At 44.7% G+C, this 22500-nt stretch overlaps 1 protein-coding gene across 1 annotated transcript in view; it reads left to right on the top strand.

Moving 5' to 3' along the window:
• The window catches only part of LOC311147989 (E3 ubiquitin-protein ligase UBR4-like), a gene marked incomplete at its 5' end in the record, with an annotated part of 129360 nt that overhangs the window by 22829 nt on the left and 84031 nt on the right, over positions 1-22500 (top strand). Inside the window, 20 exons of the mRNA XM_084184859.1 lie at positions 6-123; positions 3420-3607; positions 3971-4127; positions 4381-4466; positions 6386-6555; positions 9848-10007; positions 11059-11184; positions 11498-11636; positions 12326-12408; positions 12627-12755; positions 12874-13056; positions 14393-14515; positions 16752-16981; positions 17429-17547; positions 17723-17820; positions 18488-18645; positions 18880-19086; positions 19330-19431; positions 20778-20878; positions 21169-21335. Of these exons, the coding sequence (XP_084040985.1) occupies positions 6-123; positions 3420-3607; positions 3971-4127; positions 4381-4466; positions 6386-6555; positions 9848-10007; positions 11059-11184; positions 11498-11636; positions 12326-12408; positions 12627-12755; positions 12874-13056; positions 14393-14515; positions 16752-16981; positions 17429-17547; positions 17723-17820; positions 18488-18645; positions 18880-19086; positions 19330-19431; positions 20778-20878; positions 21169-21335 (2844 nt within the window). The remainder of the gene's footprint in view (positions 1-5; positions 124-3419; positions 3608-3970; positions 4128-4380; positions 4467-6385; positions 6556-9847; positions 10008-11058; positions 11185-11497; positions 11637-12325; positions 12409-12626; positions 12756-12873; positions 13057-14392; positions 14516-16751; positions 16982-17428; positions 17548-17722; positions 17821-18487; positions 18646-18879; positions 19087-19329; positions 19432-20777; positions 20879-21168; positions 21336-22500) is intronic.

The raw sequence follows: 22500 nt of genomic DNA, 5'->3' as shown, positions 1-22500 counted from the left end.
TCCAGGCCTGTGTGCTGCAGCGCCAGAGGAAAGGCTCTGTCAGCAGTGACGCCAGTGCATCCACAGACTCCAACACCTACTATGAAGACGACTTCAGCAGCACAGAGGAGGACAGCAGCCAAGGTACTGCCCTATCCCCTCATCCCTCTCTCTCGCTCGCTCGCTCTCTCTTTCTTTCTCTCTCTCTCGCTCGCTCGCTCGCTCGCTCGCTCTTTCTCTCTCCCTCTCTCTGTCTCTCGCTCTGTCGCTCTCTCTCTCTGTCTCTCGCTCTCTTTCTCTCTCTCGCTCGCTCGCTCGCTCTCTTTCTCTCGCTCTCGCTCTCTCTCGCTCTCTCTCTCTTTCTCTCCACTTCCCCGCGTCACAAAGGACCGCATCACTTCCTTCTCATTTCCTATCACGAGGGCTGAGAGCGCTCCCAAGTCGTCATATACATTGTAAAAACTTTGACGCCAACCACATACATAAATCAGAGATGCTGTGTATTTTAAAGAGATTAGGCAGAGAGTAGATGGAAGTGGTCTCGTCTGCCAGATCTGATAACCTTTTTTTGAAAGTGTTCTTAGAAGTGTAATGCTGTGTCTGTGTGACAGCTGATGTGTTACCTATTTTTTTTTTAAAGCTTTTTTATTTTTTTGTGTGTTTGTTTTTTAACTGTGTGTCTGGGCTAGCGTCAGGCCTGAGGAGAGTCAAGAATGTGTTCAGGCAGTTGTTGTGCGCTGCAGGACGTTGTAGAATCACCACAGGGGGAAGTAGCAGTAGCAGCCGCAGCCGCAGGGTAGACACAGCAGGTAGGTCAGTGGAGGCTGGTGTCGCTTTTTAAACAGGAGGATGGGCTCACTGTAATGGCCGGAATGGAATAGATGGAACGTTATGAAGTGTGTTACAGTGACCACGTCCCCTCGGTATTAAAGGGACACCGGCCTCCACTGGTCAGAAGGCGGATGTATGACAACTAGGACAGAATCCCACACCCAACTAGAGTATATGGCTAATAATGATGTATGCCCATTTAGCAGACACTTATCCAATGCAACTTACAGGACAGTGAGTGCAGACATTTTTTTGTGTATGTGGCCCCAGCGGAAATCAAACCCACGACCTTGGTGTTACTAGCGCCATGCTCTTACCAACTGAGCCACACAGGACCATCTCCACCCACTATAGCAGTGTTATACTCTTACCAACTGAGCCGCACAGGACCATCTCCACCCACTATAGCAGTGTTATACTCTTACCAACTGAGCCACACAGGACCATCTCCACCCACTATGGCAGTGTTTATACTCTTACCAACTGAGCCACACAGGACCATCTCCACCCACTATAGCAGTGTTATACTCTTACCAACTGAGCCACACAGGACCATCTCCACCCACTATAGCAGTGTTAAGCTCTTACCAACTGAGCCGCACAGGACCATCTCCACCCACTATAGCAGTGTTATACTCTTACCAACTGAGCCACACAGGACCATCTCCACCCACTATAGCAGTGTTATACTCTTACCAACTGAGCCACACAGGACCATCTCCACCCACTATAGCAGTGTTATACTCTTACCAACTGAGCCACACAGGACCATCTCCACCCACTATGGCAGTGTTATACTCTTACCAACTGAGCCACACAGGACCATCTCCACCCACTATAGCAGTGTTATACTCTTACCAACTGAGCCACACCATCTCCACCCACTATGGCAGTGTTATACTCTTACCAACTGAGCCACACAGGACCATCTCCACCCACTATGGCAGTGTTATACTCTTACCAACTGAGCCACACAGGACCATCTCCACCCACTATAGCAGTGTTTATACTCTTACCAACTGAGCCACACAGGACCATCTCCACCCACTATAGCAGTGTTTATACTCTTACCAACTGAGCCACACAGGACCATCTCCACCCACTATAGCAGTGTTATACTCTTACCAACTGAGCCGCACAGGACCATCTCCACCCACTATAGCAGTGTTTATATTTCAGCAGCAGAGAGAAGACAGAGGACAGCAAGAACAGCTAATGTTTCAGGTCAGCAGCTAGCTTTCTGTCCCTTTAGGTCACACCGTAGTTTACACCTCGCAGTCTTGGGTTAATTTGCTTACTTTATTGTGTGCATCACAATAAAGTTAGATTTTGGACCGTGGCACCCCCCCCGCCCAAACGCAGTAGAGGCAGTAGCACCAGATTCCTAGAAATACAGAGTTCTGAAAGAGATTTTATAATTTTTGATGGGTTCTATGTTGGCATCAAAAGTTCCAAGACAATAGTTGGAACACAAATTAGATTGTCGTGAACGTTTTGCTGCCTACACAATCTCTGTATTTCTTTTGTCTCTGAGTAGCGCTGAATGTAAGCCTCACAAGCCAATATCCTAAATATGGCATAAAATACTTTTATCATACCCCCTTTGACGCATGCAATGATATGCATTTTTAATCTCAGCTTCAGTTGATGAGTGGTTTACTTGCGATCACTTGTCATGGCATGTGTGACAGCAGACCAATTGCACCAAAGGAATTTTAACATCGTTCTGACCTTGTGAAAGGTTATGACAGTGTGATGAAGGCTAAATATAGCGTTATGATGGCTAAATGTAGCCTGGTGTTATGAGACTATATTGTTATGAAGGCTAAATGGCTGCGTTTACACAGGCAGCCCAATTCTGATCTTTTGACCAATCACATCAGGTCTTTTCACATCAGGTCTTTTTCAGAGATGATATGATTGGTCAAAAGAACAATTAGTGGAAATAAATATCAGAACTGGGCTGACTGTGAAAACACAGCCAATGTAGTCTTATGAAGGCTAAATTTAGCCTAGTGTTATGAATGCTAAATGTAGTCTTGCAAAGACTAATGTAATGTTATGAAGGATCAATGTAGTGTTATGAAGGCTAAATGTAGTGTTATGCACTGCAAAAAATGTAAATCTTACCTCGATGTTTTTAGTATTGTATTGAGATGAAGTTAAAATGACTTGTTCTGAGTTGATTTTTCTCACCCAGAAAATGCATCAAGATAGTTTGTCTTGTTTTAAGATATTCTGACTTGTTTAAAAACCTTTAAAGTTAAAGTATTATCTGCCAGTGCACTAAGATAATTTGCCTTGGTAAGACGTCAAGTCAATGCATTCTAATGGTAAGAGATATCTAGGTAAGATCAACATTTTTTGCAGTGTTATGAAGGCTAAATGTAGTGTTATGAAGGCTAAATGTAGTGTTATGAAGGCTAAATGTAGTGTTTCAAATACTAATTTAATGCAATGTTATGAAGGCTAAACGAGAGAGCTGGCTTAGGACATGCCTATAGATGCCATAGGATGATGTCAGTGCTTTGGATAGATGGCATGGTAGAACTCAACCCTGAGACATGGCCGTCTATGTATAACCCTGTGTCCTACCCGTCCTGATCCAGATGACGACAGCGAGCCCATTTTGGGCCTGTGGTTCGAGGAGACCATCTCCCCAACTAAAGACAAGGTGGCCCCCCCACCTCCTCCCCCACCCCCGCCCCTGGAGACCTCTCCCAGACTGAAGAGCCCCTCCAAGCAGAACGCAGGAGAGAACGGAAACATCCTGTCCGGACGCAAGGACCCCGAGCTGGTGAGGCGTTGTGGTGTTAGGACACACAACACGAACTTGAAAATTAAACAATATACAGTGGGGAAAAAAAGTATTTAGTCAGCCACCAATTGTGCAAGTTCTCCCACTTAAAAAGATGAGAGAGGCCTGTAATTTTCATCATAGGTACACGTCAACTATGACAGACAAAATGAGAGAGAAAAAATCCAGAAAATCACATTGTAGGATTTTTTATGAATTTATTTGCAAATTATGCTTGCCTCCAATGCATGAAGTGGAGTGAAAGAGTGCAATCCTCTGGGGTGGAGGGGAAGAGAATTGGAAACTATGCCACAGGCCTGTGCGTATTACTGTTAGATATTTATTTATGAATTGACGTTTCAGTTCCTGAGCCTGGCCTCCAGCATCCTGAACTTCATCACCACTTCCATGTTGAAGTCCAGGAACAACTTCATCAGGAACTACCTGTCAGTCTCCCTGACAGAACAACACATGGCCTCGCTGGCCAGCATCATCAAGGACGTCGACAAAGACGTCAAAGGTGGGTCGGAAATAAAAAATATACAAGTACCATTTTATTATTATCATCATACGTGCATTTAGTAAATGCTCTCTCTCTATCGCTCCGAGTCTCTCAGTCCCTGAAGTATTTCAATTCAATTGAAACTATTGACGCCCTTGGATGGAAAGTGCGGAGATCATCCTTTTCATTACATTTTTCAATGCAAATCAGGTGTTATAACTGTCTCGAATGTGTCTTTTTTAAAATAAATTCATAACATCGTCCCCCTCAGGTGCGTCAGATGAAGAGTTTGCCTCTGCGCTGTATTTCTTCAACCACACCCTGGTGACGTCAGACCTGCCCTCTCCAGCCCTGCAGGTTAGGACGGGGAACCTTGTTTGTAATGCATTCATTTCACTTTCATTATCTAATTACAAATGCCTCGAGTCCTGTCACTACTAATAACCTAGACTGAAATATACTTTTTAATGTTTTTGCATACTGCACTTTTTTAAGAACTTTAATTCGAACACACATACTCAGAGGGAAGGTAACAGATGTACACTACCGGTCAAATGTTTTAGAACACCTACTCATTCAAGTGTTTTTCTTAATTTTTTTACTATTTTCTACATTGTAAAATAATGGTGAAGACATCAACTATGAAATAACACATATGGAATCATGTAGTAACCCCAAAAAGAAGTGTTAAACAAATCAAAATATATTTTTATATTTGAGGTTCTTCAAATAGCCACCCTTTGCCTTGATGACAGCTTTGCACACTCTTGGCATTCTCTCAACCAGCTTCACCTGGAATGCTTTTCCAACAGTCTTGAAGGAGTTCCCACATATGCTGAGAACTTGTTGGCTGCTTTTCCTTCACTCTGCGGTCCAACTCATCCCAAACCATCTAAATTTGGTTGAGGTCGGGGGATTGTGGAGTCCAGGTCATCTGATGCAGCACTCCATCACTCTCCTTGGTAAAATAGCCCTTACACAGCCTGGAGGTGTGTTGGGTCATTGTCCTGTTGAAAAACAAATCATAGTCCCACTAAGCCCAAACTAGATGGGATGGCGTATCGCTGCAGAATGTTGTGGTAGCCATGCTGGTTAAGTGTGCCTTGAATTCTAAATAAATCACAGACAGTGTCACCAGCAAAGCACCCCCACACCATAACACCACCTCCTCCATGCTTTACGGTGGGAAATACACATGCGGAGATCATCCGTTCACCCACACCACGTCTCACAAAGACACTGCGGTTGGAACCAAAAATCTCCAATTTGGACTCCAGACTAAAGGACACATTTCCACCGGTCTAATGTCCATTGTTCGTGTTTCTTGGCCCAAGCAAGTCTCTTCTTATTATTGGTGTCCTTTAGTAGTGGTTTCTTTGCAGCAATTTGACCATGAAGGCCTGATTCACACAGTCTCTGAACAGTTGATGGTGTCTGTTACTTGAACTCTGTGAAGCATTTATTTGGGCTGCAATTTCTGAGGCTGGTAACTCTAATGAACGTATCCTCTGCAGCAGAGGTAACTCTGGGTCTTCCATTCATGTGGTGGTCCTCATGAGAGCCAGTTTCATCATAGCGCTTGGTTTTTACGACTGCACTTGAAGAAACTTTCTTGAAATGTTCCGTATTGACTGACCTTCATGTCTTAAAGTAATGATGGACTGTCATTTCTCTTTGCTTATTTGAGCTGTTCTTGCCATAATATGGACTTGGGCTTTTACATTTACATTTACATTTTAGTCATTTAGCAGACGCTCTTATCCAGAGCGACTTACAGTTAGTGAATACATTTTTTATTTTTTTTACTGGCCCCCCGAGGGAATCGAACCCCATTGTCACAACACAACTGATTGGCTCAAACGCATTAAGAAGGAAATAAATTCCACAAATTAACTTTTAAGAAGGCACACCTGTTAATTGAAATGCATTCCAGGTGACTACCTCATGAAGCTGGTTGAGAGAATGCCAAGAGTGTGCAAAGCTGTCATCAAGGCAAAGGGTGGCTATTTGAAGAATCTCAAATATAAAATATATTTTGATTTGTTTAACACTTTGTTTTGGTTGCTACATGATTCCATATGTGTTATTTCATAGTTTTGATGTCTTCACTATTATTCTACAATGAAGAAAATAGTAAAAATAAAGAAAAACCCTTGAATGAGTAGGTGTTCTAAAACATTTGACCGGTAGTGTACTCCGAGGGAAGGTAACAGACTCACGTGTTTTTGCACAGTAGCTGCTGTTAGTCTGACTTAAGTCTTATTCGTCTTTCCCAGAACACCCTGCTGCAGCAGTTGGGCGTTGCTCCGTTCTCTGAGGGCCCGTGGCCCCTGTACATCAACCCCCAGTCCCTGTCGGTGCTCTCCAGAGTCCTGCTCATCTGGCAGCACAAGGCCTCTCTGCAGGGAGACCCAGACGTACCTGAGTGTATGACGATCTGGGAGAGGTAAGGCCACAAAATTCAATAAAACACTTTTGATATTATATATTGTAACTTAAGTTTCCCAACAAGAAACCAAAAATCGTCGCTCAAACAGAAGGGAGAACTAACAGAGTCACTGAGAACAACCAAAACGAAACTGGTTGGGTTTTCGAAGTGGTTCTCAAATACCTCACTGAAAGTGGCAAAGCAACAAGAAATATGTGTCCGAAAAGGCAATCAAAAATAAAAACCCACACCACCTTTTAATATGGAGTAAACCAAACAGGAAGACCGAATAAAAGGTTTACATTTAGATTTTAGTCATTTAGCAGACGCTCTTATCCAGAGCGACTTACAGGAGCAATGAGGGGTTAAGTGCCTTGCTCAAGGGCACATCGACAGATTTTTTTCACCTAGTCGGCTCGTGGGATTAGAACCTGCGACCTTTCGGTTACTGGCACAACGCTCTTAACCACTGAGCTACCTGCCGCCCTTAGACTAAAAGGTTTTGATTCTCACATATTTAAACAGCTCTCTAGCTCTTCCAGCATCTCTCAACTGGAACACTGCGCCAGCGCGGGTGGAACTAACGAGGCGGCATCCTGACCAATGAGGATGATTCCAATCAGGGCAAGCCTGTCCCAAACAGAACCAACCTCAAAATCGAAAACTAAATCGAGCAAAACCCCTAAAGCCTATAACACTACTATATTGTATATTTACATTTTTAGTCATTTAGCAGACGCTCTTATCCAGAGCGACTTACAGGAGCAATTAGGGTTAAGTGCCTTGCTCAAGGGCACATCGACAGATTCCAGATAAAATGACCCGTTAGTCAGTGGGTGATGGAGATTTCAGATAAAATGACCAGTTAGTCAGTGGGTGATGGAGATTCCAGATAAAATGACCCGTTAGTCAGTGGGCGATGGAGATTTCAGATAAAATGACCAGTTAGTCAGTGGGTGATGGAGATTCCAGATAAAATGACCCGTTAGTCAGTGGGCGATGGAGATTTCAGATAAAATGACCCGTTAGTCAGTGGCTGATGGAGATTCCAGATAAAATGACCAGTTAGTCAGTGGCTGATGGAGATTCCAGATAAAATGACCAGTTAGTCAGTCTGTAATCCGAGGGCCGCTCAGCTTAGAAAATTTGTTCCATCAACAGCCGATTTTTATACATTTTAAATGGATAATGAATGTGTTCATGCAAAAAATGTTAGCGCTTCGAACCGAATCGCATCAATTTGTTCCCCTTATCAAACCGAATTGAATAAATTCGTTCCCCTAATGAAACCGAATCGCACCGCATTGTTTCAAAGTAAAACGTATCGTATCGGAGCCCATGTATCTAGATGCGTATTGAATCGTTCATGAAAGGAGAGATGCACATCCCTAATACTAACGATGCTCTGGGAGAGATGAGTTTCACATCACATTTATTGGGTTAGTTAGTAGTGATACTAATGAGTTATGATGGTCTGGGAGAGATATGGCAGCCAGGGCAGCAGTTTCACACATACATATTCACATGTTTATATACGTTGTTATATACATTTATAAAAGTTATTCGGTGCCAGAATCTGGCGTACCGATAACATTCCCGACTTCGGACCACAAATGCCCCCTGGCAACGGGGGTCAGCCGAATGTCTGTGTGCTAGTGATGCGCTGGGGTTGACTCAACTCGCATCGCAGTCCCAGCGGTTATATCCGTGGGGCGGGAGGGTCATTTAAAATATTGTTTGGCGTGCGGGCGGGTTGACTAAAGAGAAAACAATGCTTTAAAAATCCATAAACGTAGAATTCTTGTGCAGTTAATGTCTGTAGGCTACATTTAGGTTTTCCTTTCATTATTTTTTTATCTGCCGTTAGTGCGTAAGCTTTAGGGCCTAACTGTACGGGCCAAATACACGCCAATCACCAAATGCTTTTGGGAACAGAAAAAGTTAACGTCGATCCACCAAAGCAAAAAGGACAATGTCAGAGTTGAATTCAATAAGAGAAAAGCTGCGAAGTGGAGAGTTGAAAGGAGAGAGAGGGGAGGGCCGGAACAGTAGTCTAATGTTGGGGAAGGATTTGTCGATTTCGGTTAAAAGAGGATGGTAGCAGTGATGCGCGATTTAATTGTGAGGCGCTATACAAATTTGACAGTCAAAAGACGAGCAAATATGGCATGTCAAGGGAACTGGAGCTACTGGTCAGATAGATAGCCTAACTGAAATCTGGACACTGACTGTAGGTCTGTAACCTCTCACATAGCCTTAATATTAAACTCCTGCAGAATTAAGCATTTCTTGCAGAAACTGTATGCACCAAATGTACATTTTAACTCGGGAACAGGAGTGGAGAGAAATTATTTATTTATTTATTTCAGCATCTTGAGAGAATGAATGCGCGGTTAGGGACCGTCTGTAAATGTTGCTATCTTCACCAGCGTCATTAAAAGCTGATGGTATTTCAACCAGCAAATATCCATCCAAGCCAAACTGAATTCTTATCAGAAACATGTTGGGTCGTTTTTCACTGCTTTTAATCTCCTTAAAACCGGTCAAACAGATTTTCACTTCATCACATACACTGAGTATACAAACATTACGAACATTTTTCGTAAGTCTGGCCAGGTGAATGTAGGCGAACGCTGTGATCTCTTATTGATGCCACTTGTTAAATCCACTTCAATCAGTGTAGATGAAGGGGAGGAGACAGGTTAAATAAGGATTTTTAAGCCTTGAGACATGGATTGTGTATGTGTGCCATTCAGAGGGTGAATGGGCAAGACAAAATATTTATGTGCCTTTGAACGGGGTATGGTAGTAGGTGCCAGACGCACCGGTTTGTGTCAAGAACTGCAACGCTGCTGGGTTTTTCATGCTTAACAGTTTCCCGTGTGTATCAAGAATGGTCCACCACCCAAAGGACATCCAGCCAACTTGACACAACTGTGGGAAGCATCGGAGTCAACATGGGCCGGCATCCCTGTGGAACGCTTTCGTCACCTTGTAGAGTCCATGCCCCCAACGAATTGAGGCTGTTCTGAGGGCAAAAAGGGGTTGAAACTCAATATTAGGAAGGTGTTCCTAATGTTTTGGTATACTGCGGATGGGTTATTCGCAATTGCAGGCGGGTATGGGTGAACAAACAGCTGACCTACGCATCACTACTGCGCGCGTCTTACCTACTCGTTTCTAACTGGCCTGTCTCGGGGGAAAAACTATAGAAATACTGAAGGGATGTTCAGAACTCTGATCTCCTTTTTAAAATAAATTATGTTTACTCAAGGTTTCTTTCTCTCTACTGTCTCTCTTCCCCCTCTAGGTTTGTGGGTACTTTGAAGCAGCACGCCTTCCAGGGTTCTGTCCCCGGTGACGAGGACCTAAACGTGGAGCACCTCCAACTCCTGCTGCTCCTCTTCCACAACCTGTCTGAGCGGGGGAGGCGCGCCGTGCTCACCCTGGTCACCCAGGCCATCACAGAGGTATTTAACTGCTCTTTATCTGTGTTGTCTTTTGTATTGTCTTACCAAGGCTTGGACTCACGTCACAACGATCACGACTTCTGACTCCACCAGTGGTGACTCAGACTTGGACTAGGGTCACAACGATCACGACTTCTGACTCCACCAGTGGTGACTCAGACTTGGACTCGCGTCACAACGATCACGACTTCTGACTCCACCAGTGGTGACTCAGACTTGGACTCGCGTCACAACGATCACGACTTCTGACTCCACCAGTGGTGACTCAGACTTGGACTCGCGTCACAACGATCACGACTTCTGACTCCACCAGTGGTGACTCAGACTTGGACTCGCGTCACAACGATCACGACTTCTGACTCCACCAGTGGTGACTCGGACTTGGACTCGCGTCACAACGATCACGACTTCTGACTCCACCAGTGGTGACTCAGACTTGGTCTTGATCAGTACTGACTTTGTTGTCAGAAAGTCTCTATCCCATAATGCAACATGCTAGCTACAACAGCAAATGTTAGATTGGGGCAATTCCCACGGTAACATTATGATGCTGAGACTACGATTTTTCACTTTAAAAACCAAAACCAATGATCGCAAAGTCAAACAAACCATACAACTCTATGCATGCACAAGCACAACTTAACAATTTCCACAGAAAAGTTAACAAAAACACATTTACTTGAAGAACAGTGCAGATTAAAAGTTTGTTAACAGATTGACGGCACAAACCGCCATTCTGTTACCAAACTCTACATCTGCACGGTTCTTCAAGTGAACGTTATCTTGAGTCTCGGCATCATTCTGTTACTGTGGAATTTCCCATAGCTGCTGTAATTAGCTAGCTACCCTTACGAATGTTCCAACGCAGCAAGCTAGCAAGCTTTCTCGTATGACAAACCAATAAGATGGCGCCGACGGACATGGCAGCTGTGCTTCTAGCTCCTAAGCAATAATTACAAGCATTTTCGCTACGCCCGCAATAACATCTGCTAAATATGTGACCAATAGCATTTTATTTGATTAATAAAGGTCCAACCTCCTGTCCTCTCAGGTGGCGGGTCCCCTACACCAGGAGGCCCAGCTCAGAGCCGTACCCCTCAACCTGTCCCGAATGCTGCTGGTGCTAGACTACCTGCTCCATCAGTACTCCAAGGTCCCCATGTACCTCTTCCAACAGGTAGGTTGAACGGCCGCTCAGTCCTTTTTTTTGTGTTGGGTTGCAGTTTTTAGAATTGGTAGAAATTGTGTCGTGACCAGCATGGTTTTATTTAAACCCGCTTGAGTCAATTTCCGCGGCCCAGTTGAAATCGAATTAGCGTGATACTAAAATCCCCATCAAAAAATCTGTCTTGTTTAATCCCCACATCTGGAGTTTTGTTGTCCAGCAACATTTCACTTTATGGCTGCAGTGCACTTTTTGCAGTAGGTCGTTGGGCGGAAGAGGCAGTCCTCCTAACACAGTGACCGACTATCTTATCTATTGCTTCCAGGTCCAGTACAATCTACTGACCCCACCGTGGTCAGGCCAGGGTTCAGTCCAGGACGGGTCCAAACGCAGCGCCCTCCCCCTCTACTGTGGCTTTAAAGAGGTGGAGGAGAACTGGTCCAAGCACTGCTCGGCAGGTAGGAGTAAGTCAAGGACTTCCTGTTTTTAGTTTTTTTTAAAGGGGAGTACCCCATCCGTAGATTTTTACATTTTAGTCATTTAGCAGACGCTCTTATCCAGAGCGACTTACAGTTAGCGAGTGCATATATTTTTCATACTGGCCCCCCCGTGGGAAACGAACCCACAACCCCTGGCGTTGCAAGCGCCACGCTCTACCAACTGAGCTACAGGGGACTAGATCTGGGCGCTATGGACAAAAATCTATATCACCATAAATTGACTGAATTATCATGATAACAATAAGTTGAACAATACGTTTATAACATTAATGTGCATCAGTTACTTTTTTTTATATTGTCCTTTAAAGCTACTACTACTTTGAATGTTATTAGTTGTCCTGTTAGCAATATCCCATATTACATTTCAAACTTCACATTCTTCTAGTAAAGGCTACTTGTCGTTGTTATCGAATATAAGTAAAAAGTCCTCAATATATATTTTGTTTGGTTGGTATCGAACATTTTCGTTTTATTCTCCCAGCTTTTAACCGTCTGTATCAGTTCTAGCATTAAACAAGTATTTACTTGTCACCTTCAAGATGGTGCTATCTTTTTCACACATGCTAATTTAACGGCTGAGTGCAGAATTACAAAAACCTTTTGTAGCTGATTGGGGTGTAACCCAGTTTATAATGCATGTTGTCCTCTGTTAGATTCCACAGTAGTGCAGCCCAAATTCTACTGCGTTCTGTCACCCGAAGCATCAGAGGACGACCGAAGCCGACTCGACAGCAAGGTGAAGCTACACGTCAAACCAACCACAAACTGTGGATTTATTAGCCCACTTTCTAATCTCCTCTCTTTTAACTTCTAGGATAAAAAATAAAAGACATAACCCATTATAAGCCTTGTAATAAAACATGATCTAGTCTCATACGTGCTCATAACAACTAATGAAGCGTTAAAGAAACCTGAAAGATATGAGTTAAAGTGCCATGTTTTATTTTGGTCCAGGTTTTCCAGAAGCTGTCCAACGGAGCGGTGAAGTATAATGAGCTTTACGCCTGTCTGGTCTCCCTGCTGTCTGCCGGCTCGCAGTTTGACACAGCCAGGAGACAGGAAAACAAACCCATCACACCTATGGTGAGGAAGGAAGCACGCGCACACAACGCTGTTGTTTCCCTACGTCCTCACAAGTATAGTTATGGAAACACACACGATCATCCTGGAACTAACGCTAGTATATCGCTTGCGTTCCCAGGAGGCGTGCTCCCTGCAGTACTACTTCCTGGTGCTGTGGAGGATCCTGGGGGTCCTGCCCCCCTCTAAGGCCTACGTGGAGCAGCTGAAGGAGGGCCTAGGAGAGCCCAGCGAGAGTGACATCCTCCACACCCTGCGCTGGTCCTCACGACTCAGAGTCACCACATACGTCAACTGGATCAAGGTCTGTGGCCCTCAGTCAGTCAGCCAGTCAGTCAGTTAGTTAGTTAGTAGGTCAGCCAGTCAGTTAGTTGGTCAGCCAGTTAGTTAGTTGGTCAGCCAGTCAGTCAGTTAGTTAGTTAGTAGGTCAGCCAGTCAGTTAGTTAGTTGGTCAGCCAGTTAGTTAGTAGGTCAGCCAGTCAGTTAGTTGGTCAGCCAGTCAGTTAGTTGGTCAGCCAGTTAGTTAGTTAGTTAGTTAGTTAGTTAGTTGGTCAGCCAGTTAGTTAGTTAGTGGGTCAGCCAGTTAGTTAGTTAGTGGGTCAGCCAGTCAGTTAGTTAGTGGGTCAGCCAGTCAGTTAGTTAGTGGGTCAGTCAGCCGGTCAGTTAGTTAGTAGGTCAGCCAGTCAGTTAGTTAATTAGTTAGTAGGCCAGTCAGTTAGTTAGTAGGTCAGCCAGTCAATTAGTAGGTCAGTCAGTTAGTTAGTAGGTCAGTCAGTTAGTTAGTTAGTTAGTAGGTCAGTCAGTTAGTTAGTTAGTAGGTCAGTCAGTTAGTTAGTTAGTAGGTCAGTCAGTTAGTTAGTAGGTCAGTCAGTCAGTTAGTTAGTAGGTCAGTCAGTCAGTCAGTTAGTTAGTTAGTAGGCCAGTCAGTTAGTTAATTAGGTCAGTCAGTTAGTTAGTAGGTCAGTCAGTTAGTTAGTTAGTTAGTTAGTAGGTCAGTTAGTTAGTTAGTTGGTCAGTTAGTTAGTTAGTTAGTAAGTTAGTTAGTTAGTAGGTCAGTCAGTTAGTTAGTTAGTAGGTCAGTCAGTTAGTTAGTTAGTAGGTTAGCCAGCCAGTCAGTCAGTTAGTTAGTTAGTAGGCCAGTCAGTTAGTTAATTAGGTCAGTCAGTCAGTTAGTTAGTAGGTCAGTCAGTCAGTTAGTTAGTAAGTCAGTCAGTTAGTTAGTAGGTCAGTCAGTGAGTTAGTTAGTAGGTCAGTCAGTTAGTTAGTTAGTTAGTAGGTCAGCCAGCCAGTCAGTTAGTTAGTTAGTTAGTTAGTTAGTTAGTAGGCCAGTCAGTTAGGTCAGTCAGTGAGTTAGTTATTAGGTTAGCCAGCCAGTGTCAGTTAGTCCCCTCAGACATGCTACTGCCCTGTTTTTTTTCTTCAATATCTTAGCAGCTGTTGTCTTCTTATGTAATAAATAAAACCATAGGTAGCTATTCATGTTTTGTAACTATATTTGATATGATTTCAACCATTTGGATTCCCATCTAAGCCCTTGTGGATTGATAAACCAGCTGTTGGATTAAACTGAAATGAAAAACTCTGACTGTAAAAAATTGTTTCTGCTTCTCAATTCTTCTGTTTTCTCTCCTCAATCTCAGGAGCACCTGGTGACTCAGGGGATGAAGACAGACCAAGCTACGGATCTGATCGAGGCGGCTTCCTCCAAGTGCAGCACCGTCAAGTACGACGTGGAGCTGGCCGAAGAGTACATAGCTAGACAGGTGGGTGTGAGATGGGGCCGGGACGATACCAGTGTCATGGTACTCGTTTAGTATCGTGGCAAGGAAACAAAACACGATGCAGATTCAACTTCTTTAGGACAGCAAACCTCATTATGTTGTAATCCAGAGTCACATTGATTTATTTTCCAAGCTATAGCACACAATGTTTTACATACAGGTAGCTTAGTGGTTAAGAGCGTTGTGCCAGTAACCGAAAGGTCGCTGGTTCTAATCCCCGAACCGACTAGGTGAAAAATCTGTCGATGTGCCCTTGAGCAAGGCACTTAACCCTAATTGCTCCTGTAAGTCGCTCTGGATAAGAGCGTCTGCTAAATGACTAATTATTTATTATTTTATTTTATTTTTGCCATGGAAAACATATTGCGATACTGTTATTCTTCCAGCCCTAGTGTGAGAATGTTTGAACATATACAGTTGAAGTCGGAAGTATACATACTCTTAGGTTGGAGTCATTAAAACTTGTTTTTCAACCACTCCACAAATGTCTTGTTAACAAACTATAGTTTTGGCAAGTCGGTTAGGACATCTACTTTGTGCATGACACAGGTAATTTTTCCAACAATTGTTTACAGACAGATTATTTCACTTATAATTCACTGTATCACAATTCCAGTGGGTCAGAGGTTTACATACACTAAGTTGACTGTGCCTTTAAACAGCTTGGAAAATTCCAGAAAATGATGTCATGGCTTTAGAAGCTTCTGATAGGCTAATTGATATCATTTGAGTCAATTGGAGGTGTACCTGTGGATGTATTTCAAGGCCTACCTTCAAACTCAGTGCCTCTTTGCTTGACATCATGGGAAAATCAAAAGAAATCAGCTAAGACTTCAGAAAAAAATGGTAGACCTCCACAAGTCTGGTTCATCCTTGGGAGCAATTTCCAAACGCCTGAAGGTACCACGTTCATCTGTACAAACAATAGTACGCAAGTATAAACACCATGGGACCACGCAGCCGTCATACCACTCAGGAAGGAGACGCGTTCTGTCTCCTAGAGATGAACGTACTTTGGTGCGAAAAGTGCAAATCAATCCCAGAACAACAGCAAAGGACCTTGTGAAGATGCTGGAGGAAACCGGTACAAAATAATCTATATCCACAGTAAAACGAGTCCTATATCGACATAACCTGAAAGGCCGCTCAGCAAGGAAGAAGCCACTGCTCCAAAACCGCCATAAAAAAGCCAGACTACGGTTTGTAACTGCACATGGGGACAAAGATCGTACTTTTTGGAGAAATGTCCTCTGGTCTGATGAAACAAAAATATAACTGTTTGGCCATAATGACCATCGTTATGTTTGCAGGAAAAGGGGGGGACTTGCAAGCCGAAGAACACCATCCCAACCGTGAAGCACGGGGGTGGCAGCATCATGCTGTGGGGGTGCTTTGCTGCAGGAGGGACTGGTGCACTTCACTAAATAGATGGCATCATGAGGAAGGAGAATGATGTGGATCTATTGAAGCAACATCTCAAGACATCAGTCAGGAAGTTAAAGCTTGGTTACAAATGGGTCTTCCAAATGGACAATGACCCCAAGCATACTTCCAAAGTTGTAGCAAAATGGCTTAAGGATAACAAAGTCAAGGTATTGGAGTGGCCATCACAAAGCCCTGACCTCAATCCTGTAGAACATTTGTGGGCAGAACTGAAAAAGCGTGTGCGAGCAAGGAGGCCTACAAACCTGACTCGGTTACACCAGCTCTGTCAGGAGGAATGGGCCAAAATTCACCCAACTTATTGTGGGAAGCTTGTGGAAGGCTACCCGAAACGTTTGACCCAAGTTAAACAATTTAAAGCCAATGCTACCAAATACTAATGGAGTGTATGTAAACTTCTGACCCACTAGGAATGTGATGAAAGAAATAAAAGCTGAAATAAATCATTCTCTCTACTATTATTCTGACATTTCACATTCTTAAAATAAAGTGGTGATCCTAACTGACCTAAGACAGGGAATTTTTACTAGGATTAAATGTCAGGAATTGTGAAAAACTGAGTTTAAATGAATTTGGCTAAAGGTGTATGTAAACTTCCAACTTCAACTGTATGCACTGTGTGTGTTTGTTCAATGCATTTCAATGCTCAATAAATCAACGGCATTATATTATTTACAGATTTGCTACAAATGATGAATAATCTTAATAAAGATGACATTCAGAGCCATCCCTAATTTGTATGGATGTCAGTGTGTAACCTTCGTCTCTTCTATAGATCTCAGCGTTCTCCTGTGTGGACCCCAGCTCCATCCTGGCCTTGCACCAGGTCCCCTCCCTACAGGCCATCTATACTCTGGACGCGGTCATCTCCAAGGTCCAGGTGTCCTTGGACGAACACTTCTCCAAGGTGGCCGCAGAGACTGACCCTCACAAGTCCTCAGAGATCACCAAGAACCTGCTGCCTGCTACGCTGCAGCTCATAGACGTGTACACAGCCTTCACCAGGTGAGAACGATCCACTATCCTCTCTTTTTACCACTCAACTCAAACGATGTTCTCTAGTGGGGCAGAACAACTCAGGCTATGTTCTCTAGTGGGGCAGAACAACTCAGGCTATGTTCTCTAGTGGGGCAGAACAACTCAAACTATGTTCTCTAGTGGGGCAGAACAACTCAGGCTATGTTCTCTAGTGGAGCAGAACAACTCAAACTATGTTCTCTAGTGGGGCAGAACAACTCAGGCTATGTTCTCTAGTGGGGCAGAACAACTCAGGCTATGTTCTCTAGTGGGGCAGAACAACTCAGGCTATGTTCTCTAGTGGGGCAGAACAACTCAGGTCTTCAAATAATAGACTCAGTTGGCAGTTCACACAGAAAATGGATGTGTTCTTTCCATCCTGAGAAGAATGTATTGTTTTTGGGCAATGATGACTGACTGTTCTGTGTGTCCCAGGTCCTATCTTCTCATGAACCTACCAGAGGAAGGAGAGAACAAGCTGTCAGAGGCTAAACTCCAGGGTTACGCCGCAGTGCTGTCCATAGGCTCCATGCGCTGCAAAGCCAACCTGCTCGGTACGTACTAGTGGGCTTATGGTTTGGGCTCATTCTAGACAAATGAAGACATATTCAGCAAAACCAGTCAGCAATACCTAGTTAAAGTCTACTGTTTTCAATGGGAGACCAGCAGAGCCCCCCTCAGTCCTCATCTCACTCAACCACGGTGTGTTGTGTTTTTTCACTCATTCAGGTCAGAGTGTGATGCAGAACCTGCCCTCGGCCGTCCAGACACTGTGTGACACCTGGAACAATATCCACACCAACGAGTTCCCTAACATCGGCTCATGGGTGTGTACCCCTGAAAGGGGGTGGATGCGCTCTGTACGTACCCCCATGTGGTAACGGAGGTGGAGCCACCCTCTCGTGAATACCTTCGACACTTGATCAAAGAGTTTGATTCCTGATCAAACCCCAATCGGTCACACGTGCCGTGCCCGTCTCTGTCTGTCTGTCTGTCTGTCTGTCTGTCTGTGTCTGTCTGTCTGTCTGTCTGTCTGTCTGTCTGTCTGTCTATCTGTCTGTCTGTCTGTCTGTCTGTCTGTCTGTGTCTGTCTGTGTCTGTCTGTCTGCAGTTATGAATAATGAGGCTGTCTCAAACTGCACCCCTACCGAAAGTAGTGTAAGAAATAAGGTGCTATTTTGGATACAGCCTGTGTTCCCCCTCAGCATAATGACTGATTTGATTGAATGAGTGACATGATTGATAGATAGATAGATTGGTTGATGGATGGATTGATTGATTTGTCAAACCTTTCCTCTGGGAACCCCCCAGTTGTTCCGTGTAGTTGATGTATTCCAGAGCCTGTCACGCCTGATCCAACTTGTTAACTAGTCATCAAGCCCTGGATTAGGCCAATCAGATGTACTAGCTGTGACACGTCTGGGTTCCCACGGGGGGAGACGTTCGAGGATAATGACGTTTTTTCCCGACTAACTTGTCTGTCTCTTCTCTCAGCGGAATGCGTTTGCCAACGACACCATCCCGTCGGAGAGCTACATCAGTGCCATCCAAGCAGCTCATCTGAGCACGCTCAGTAACCAGTCCCTGGCCCTGGCCTCCTCTCTCAAACACATCCTGCTCTCTCTGGTGCGTCTCACCGGAGACCTCATAGTGTAAGTTACCCTCCGAGCCGCACCAACGGTGTCTCCAATACCAGCATCAGCCACTTCCACACGGTCCATATTACATGAACAGTTTCCAGTATTGCAAAGCTAATATACCTTGTGGATAAAAATATGCGATTCTCCCATTGACTGTGGTCTTGAGTTTTCATCAAAGCTAATTAGTAATTAGTTCTCGCTCTCTCTCGTTCGCTCCCCCCCCCCCCCCCCCCCCTCCCCCCCCAGGACTGAGGAGTTGAACCCTCCCCAAGTGGTGCGTTCCCTGCTCCCCCTCCTCTTGGAGAGCAGTACGGAGAGCGTGGCTGAGATCTGCTCTACCTCCCTGGAGCGTATCCTGGGCCCCGCTGAGTCTGAAACCTTCCTGGCCCGCGTCTACGAGAGACTGGTCACAGGATGCTACAACGTCATCGCCAACCACTCCGACCCCAACAGGTGAGACTTTGAAACTTTGACCCGAGCAGTTAGGCTGAGACTCGGGAGTTGAGTCAACTTGAATGACCCCCCCCCCCCTGTCCATCAATGATACCCTAGTCAACTTGACAGGGCTTGAGAATGGTTACATATACCTCCAACAGAGTGAAAAATTTGACGAGACCTATTCAAAGAAGCGTCCGCTAAATGTCATGGAAAGAGATTGACCGCTGTAATGGTTGAATGTGTCTCTGTTTGTCTCAGTGGTCTGGATGAGTCTGTGTTGGAGGACTGTCTACTATACCTGGAGAGGCAGCTGGAGAGCAGCCAAGTATGCAAGGCCATGGAAGAGTTCTTCTCCTTCAGGTGTGTCAGTGGTTTTGTGTGGCTCAGTGGGTTAAAGCGTGGCGCTACCAACTCCGAGGTCATGGGTTCAATTCCCACAGGGATGTATTATTATTATTTTTTTTTTTTTGTCATTTAGCAGACGCTCTTATCCAGAGCGACTTACAGGAGCAATTAGGGTTAAGGGCCTTGCTCAAGGGCACACCGACAGATTTTTCACCTAGTTGGCTCAGGGATTAGAACCAGCGACCTTTCGGTTACTGGCACAACGCTCTTAACCACTAAGCTATCTGCCGTATGTATGTATGTATTCCCCACCATGCAATCACAGACTAAGCCATATTGTAGTCACAATCACAGACTAAGCCATATTGTAGTCACAATCACAGACTAAGCCGTATTGCAATCACAACAGTCTCTCTCATAGGCAGCTCGTGAGTTTCAAGTTTGGGGAAGCAATCTTTTCACCCCAAAAAAATCACTGCATGTAGAGCATCTATCATCGCATTTACAGACTAATGTAAAATAGCCTACTATTCCTAATGTGATGAGTAGATTGGATAGTCATAAATTAGGATAATAATATAACTAACTCGCTGTTTGTAACAGCTAACATTTTTTTAAAAAGAGGATCCCAGAGAAAATGTGGCCTTTTTATAAACACGTTTTTATGCAATTCAATGACACTTTCCACGACTGGAGGCATATTAGCAGAATCCTAATGACAGGGCACTCTGCTGACACTGACGTCAATAAAAACGACCTTGTCTTGAATCCAACCATCTAATCTAGGCCTAAGAAAAGGTGAGACTCATATTATAGGTTACAATATGACGTCCATCTAGCCTGGAGGAGGAAATTAGATTGTCGTAGAATAACTATCCAGTGGCACTGACTCACCCAATGATAAAGACCAGTGAATATGCGCACTCACCGGGGATATGAGCGATGGTCTTGTCCCAAATAGGACAGGCCTACTGTTGGGATAACTAAAGACAGATTAGAGTTTTTTATTTTTTTTGTCTTTTGTATTTTTTCCCCACGATTGTATTTTGGAATATTGCAATAGGCCTAGGACTCTTTCAGATGCGTTTCATTGAAAGCCGCACCTCAACAATCAGCTATTTTATATTTGCATGCTGCCCAAAATGCGCACTTCTCGACTGTTAGCTTCTTTTGATCCCCAGTGGCTAAATCATGCTCTCTCTGGTGTAGTAATTTGAATAATTGTATTTATTTCTGTATAGACAGGAGTAATTATATCATTTTGGTATTTAATCAAATGTACTTTTTGGGGAAGCTTCCCATAGCCTATTGGACGCGCCACCTATGGTCTTGCTTAGCATTCTCTCTTGTTTGTCTCTCAGTGGAGAACTGGTCCAGATCATGATGGCTACAGCCAATGAAAACCTTTCTGCTAAATTCTGCAACCGGGTGCTGAAATTCTTCACCAAACTCTTCCAGCTCAGTAAGTTTACCCTCACTCCTCTTTTTCCCCTCCCAAACCAGTTCTGCCTCCTAAACCAGTTCTGCCTCCCAAACCAGTTCTGCCTCCCAAACCAGTTCTGCCTCCCAAACCAGTTCTGCCTCCCAAACCAAAGTGTTGTCCATATTGAACAACCAGAGACTTGAGTGTTCATCCTAATCTTGACTTTAAACCCTTTTACTCTAGTTTCTCAAGTTCCTTCCATGAGCATTTCAGTTCCTACCATCTCTTTTCATATCCTTAAACCTCTCCTTTGCTTATTCCAAACCCAGCGGAGAAGAGTCCCAACCCCAGCCTGCTGTGTCTGTGTGGTTCCCTGGCCCAGCTGGCGTGTGTGGAGCCGGCCCGGCTGCAGGCGTGGCTCACCCGCATGACGGCCACGCCCCCCAAGGACTCGGAGCACCTGGAGACGGTGCAGGAGAACAGGGCGCTGCTACAGGTGTGTGTGTGTGTGTGTGTGTGTGTGTGTGTGTGTGTGAGAGTCAGCACAAAAGCCTTTCACAAGACTGGTCAACATGAAACAGTCTCAACGACAGGTAACTACCAAAATAAAGGAAACACTTGAGTAAATGAGGGATACAAAGTATATTGAAAGCAGGTGCTTCCACACAGGTGTGGTTCCTGAGTTAATTAAGCAGTTAACATCCCATCATGCTTAGGGTCATGTATAAAAATGGTGGGCAGGCCATTATTTTGGCTACCATGGCTATGCCCCCATAGGATGACAAGGCCCCCATCCACAGGGCACGAGTGGTCACTGAATGGTTTGATGAGCATGAAAATTATGTAAACCATATGCCATGGCCGTCTCAGTCACCAGACCTCAACCCAATTGAACACTTAGGGGAGATTCTGGAGCGGCGCCAGAGACTGTGTTTTTGCACCACCATCAACAAAACACCAAATGTTGGAACTTCCCGTGGAGAATGGTGTCGTATCCCTCCAATAGAGTTTCAGACACTTGTAGAATCTATGCCAAGGTGCATTGAAGCCGTTCTGGCTCGTAGTGGCCCAACGGCCTATTAAGACACTTCATGTTGGAGTTTCCTTTATTTTGGCAGTGACCTGTGTATCCCCTCTTAGTGTTTTTTCTAGTGTGTTTGTACCCCTATAGGTGTTGCACGGTATACCAAAGCTTAGATACTACAACATGGGTGGTCCTCTGTAGCTCAGCTGGTAGAGCACGGCGCTTGTAACGCCAGGGTAGTGGGTTCGATCCCCGGGACCACCCATACGCAAAAATGTATGCACGCATGACTGTAAGTCGCTTTGGATAAAAGCGTCTGCTAAATGGCATATTATATTATAAAAAACGGTTCGGTACTAGACTTTGTATTACTTTCGGTACTTCTGTCAAATGTGTCTCGCGTCGTCTACTGATTGAGAGAGGATCAGGTATGTCTACCAGCGCGAGAGCACCGTGCTGATGTCCCCTCGTAGCGCGAGAGCACCGTGCCGATGTCCCCTCGTAGCGCGAGAGCACCGTGCCGATGTCCCCTCGTAGCGCGAGAGCACCGTGCCGATGTCCCCTCGTAGCGCGAGAGCACCGTGCCGATGTCCCCTCGTAGCGCGAGAGCACCGTGCCGATGTCCCCTCGTAGCGCG

Source organism: Coregonus lavaretus, assembly GCF_964263955.1.
Source record: "Coregonus lavaretus genome assembly, chromosome: 20".
NCBI classification, from domain to species: domain Eukaryota; kingdom Metazoa; phylum Chordata; class Actinopteri; order Salmoniformes; family Salmonidae; genus Coregonus; species Coregonus lavaretus.
This window is presented reverse-complemented; position numbering and strand designations above follow the sequence as displayed.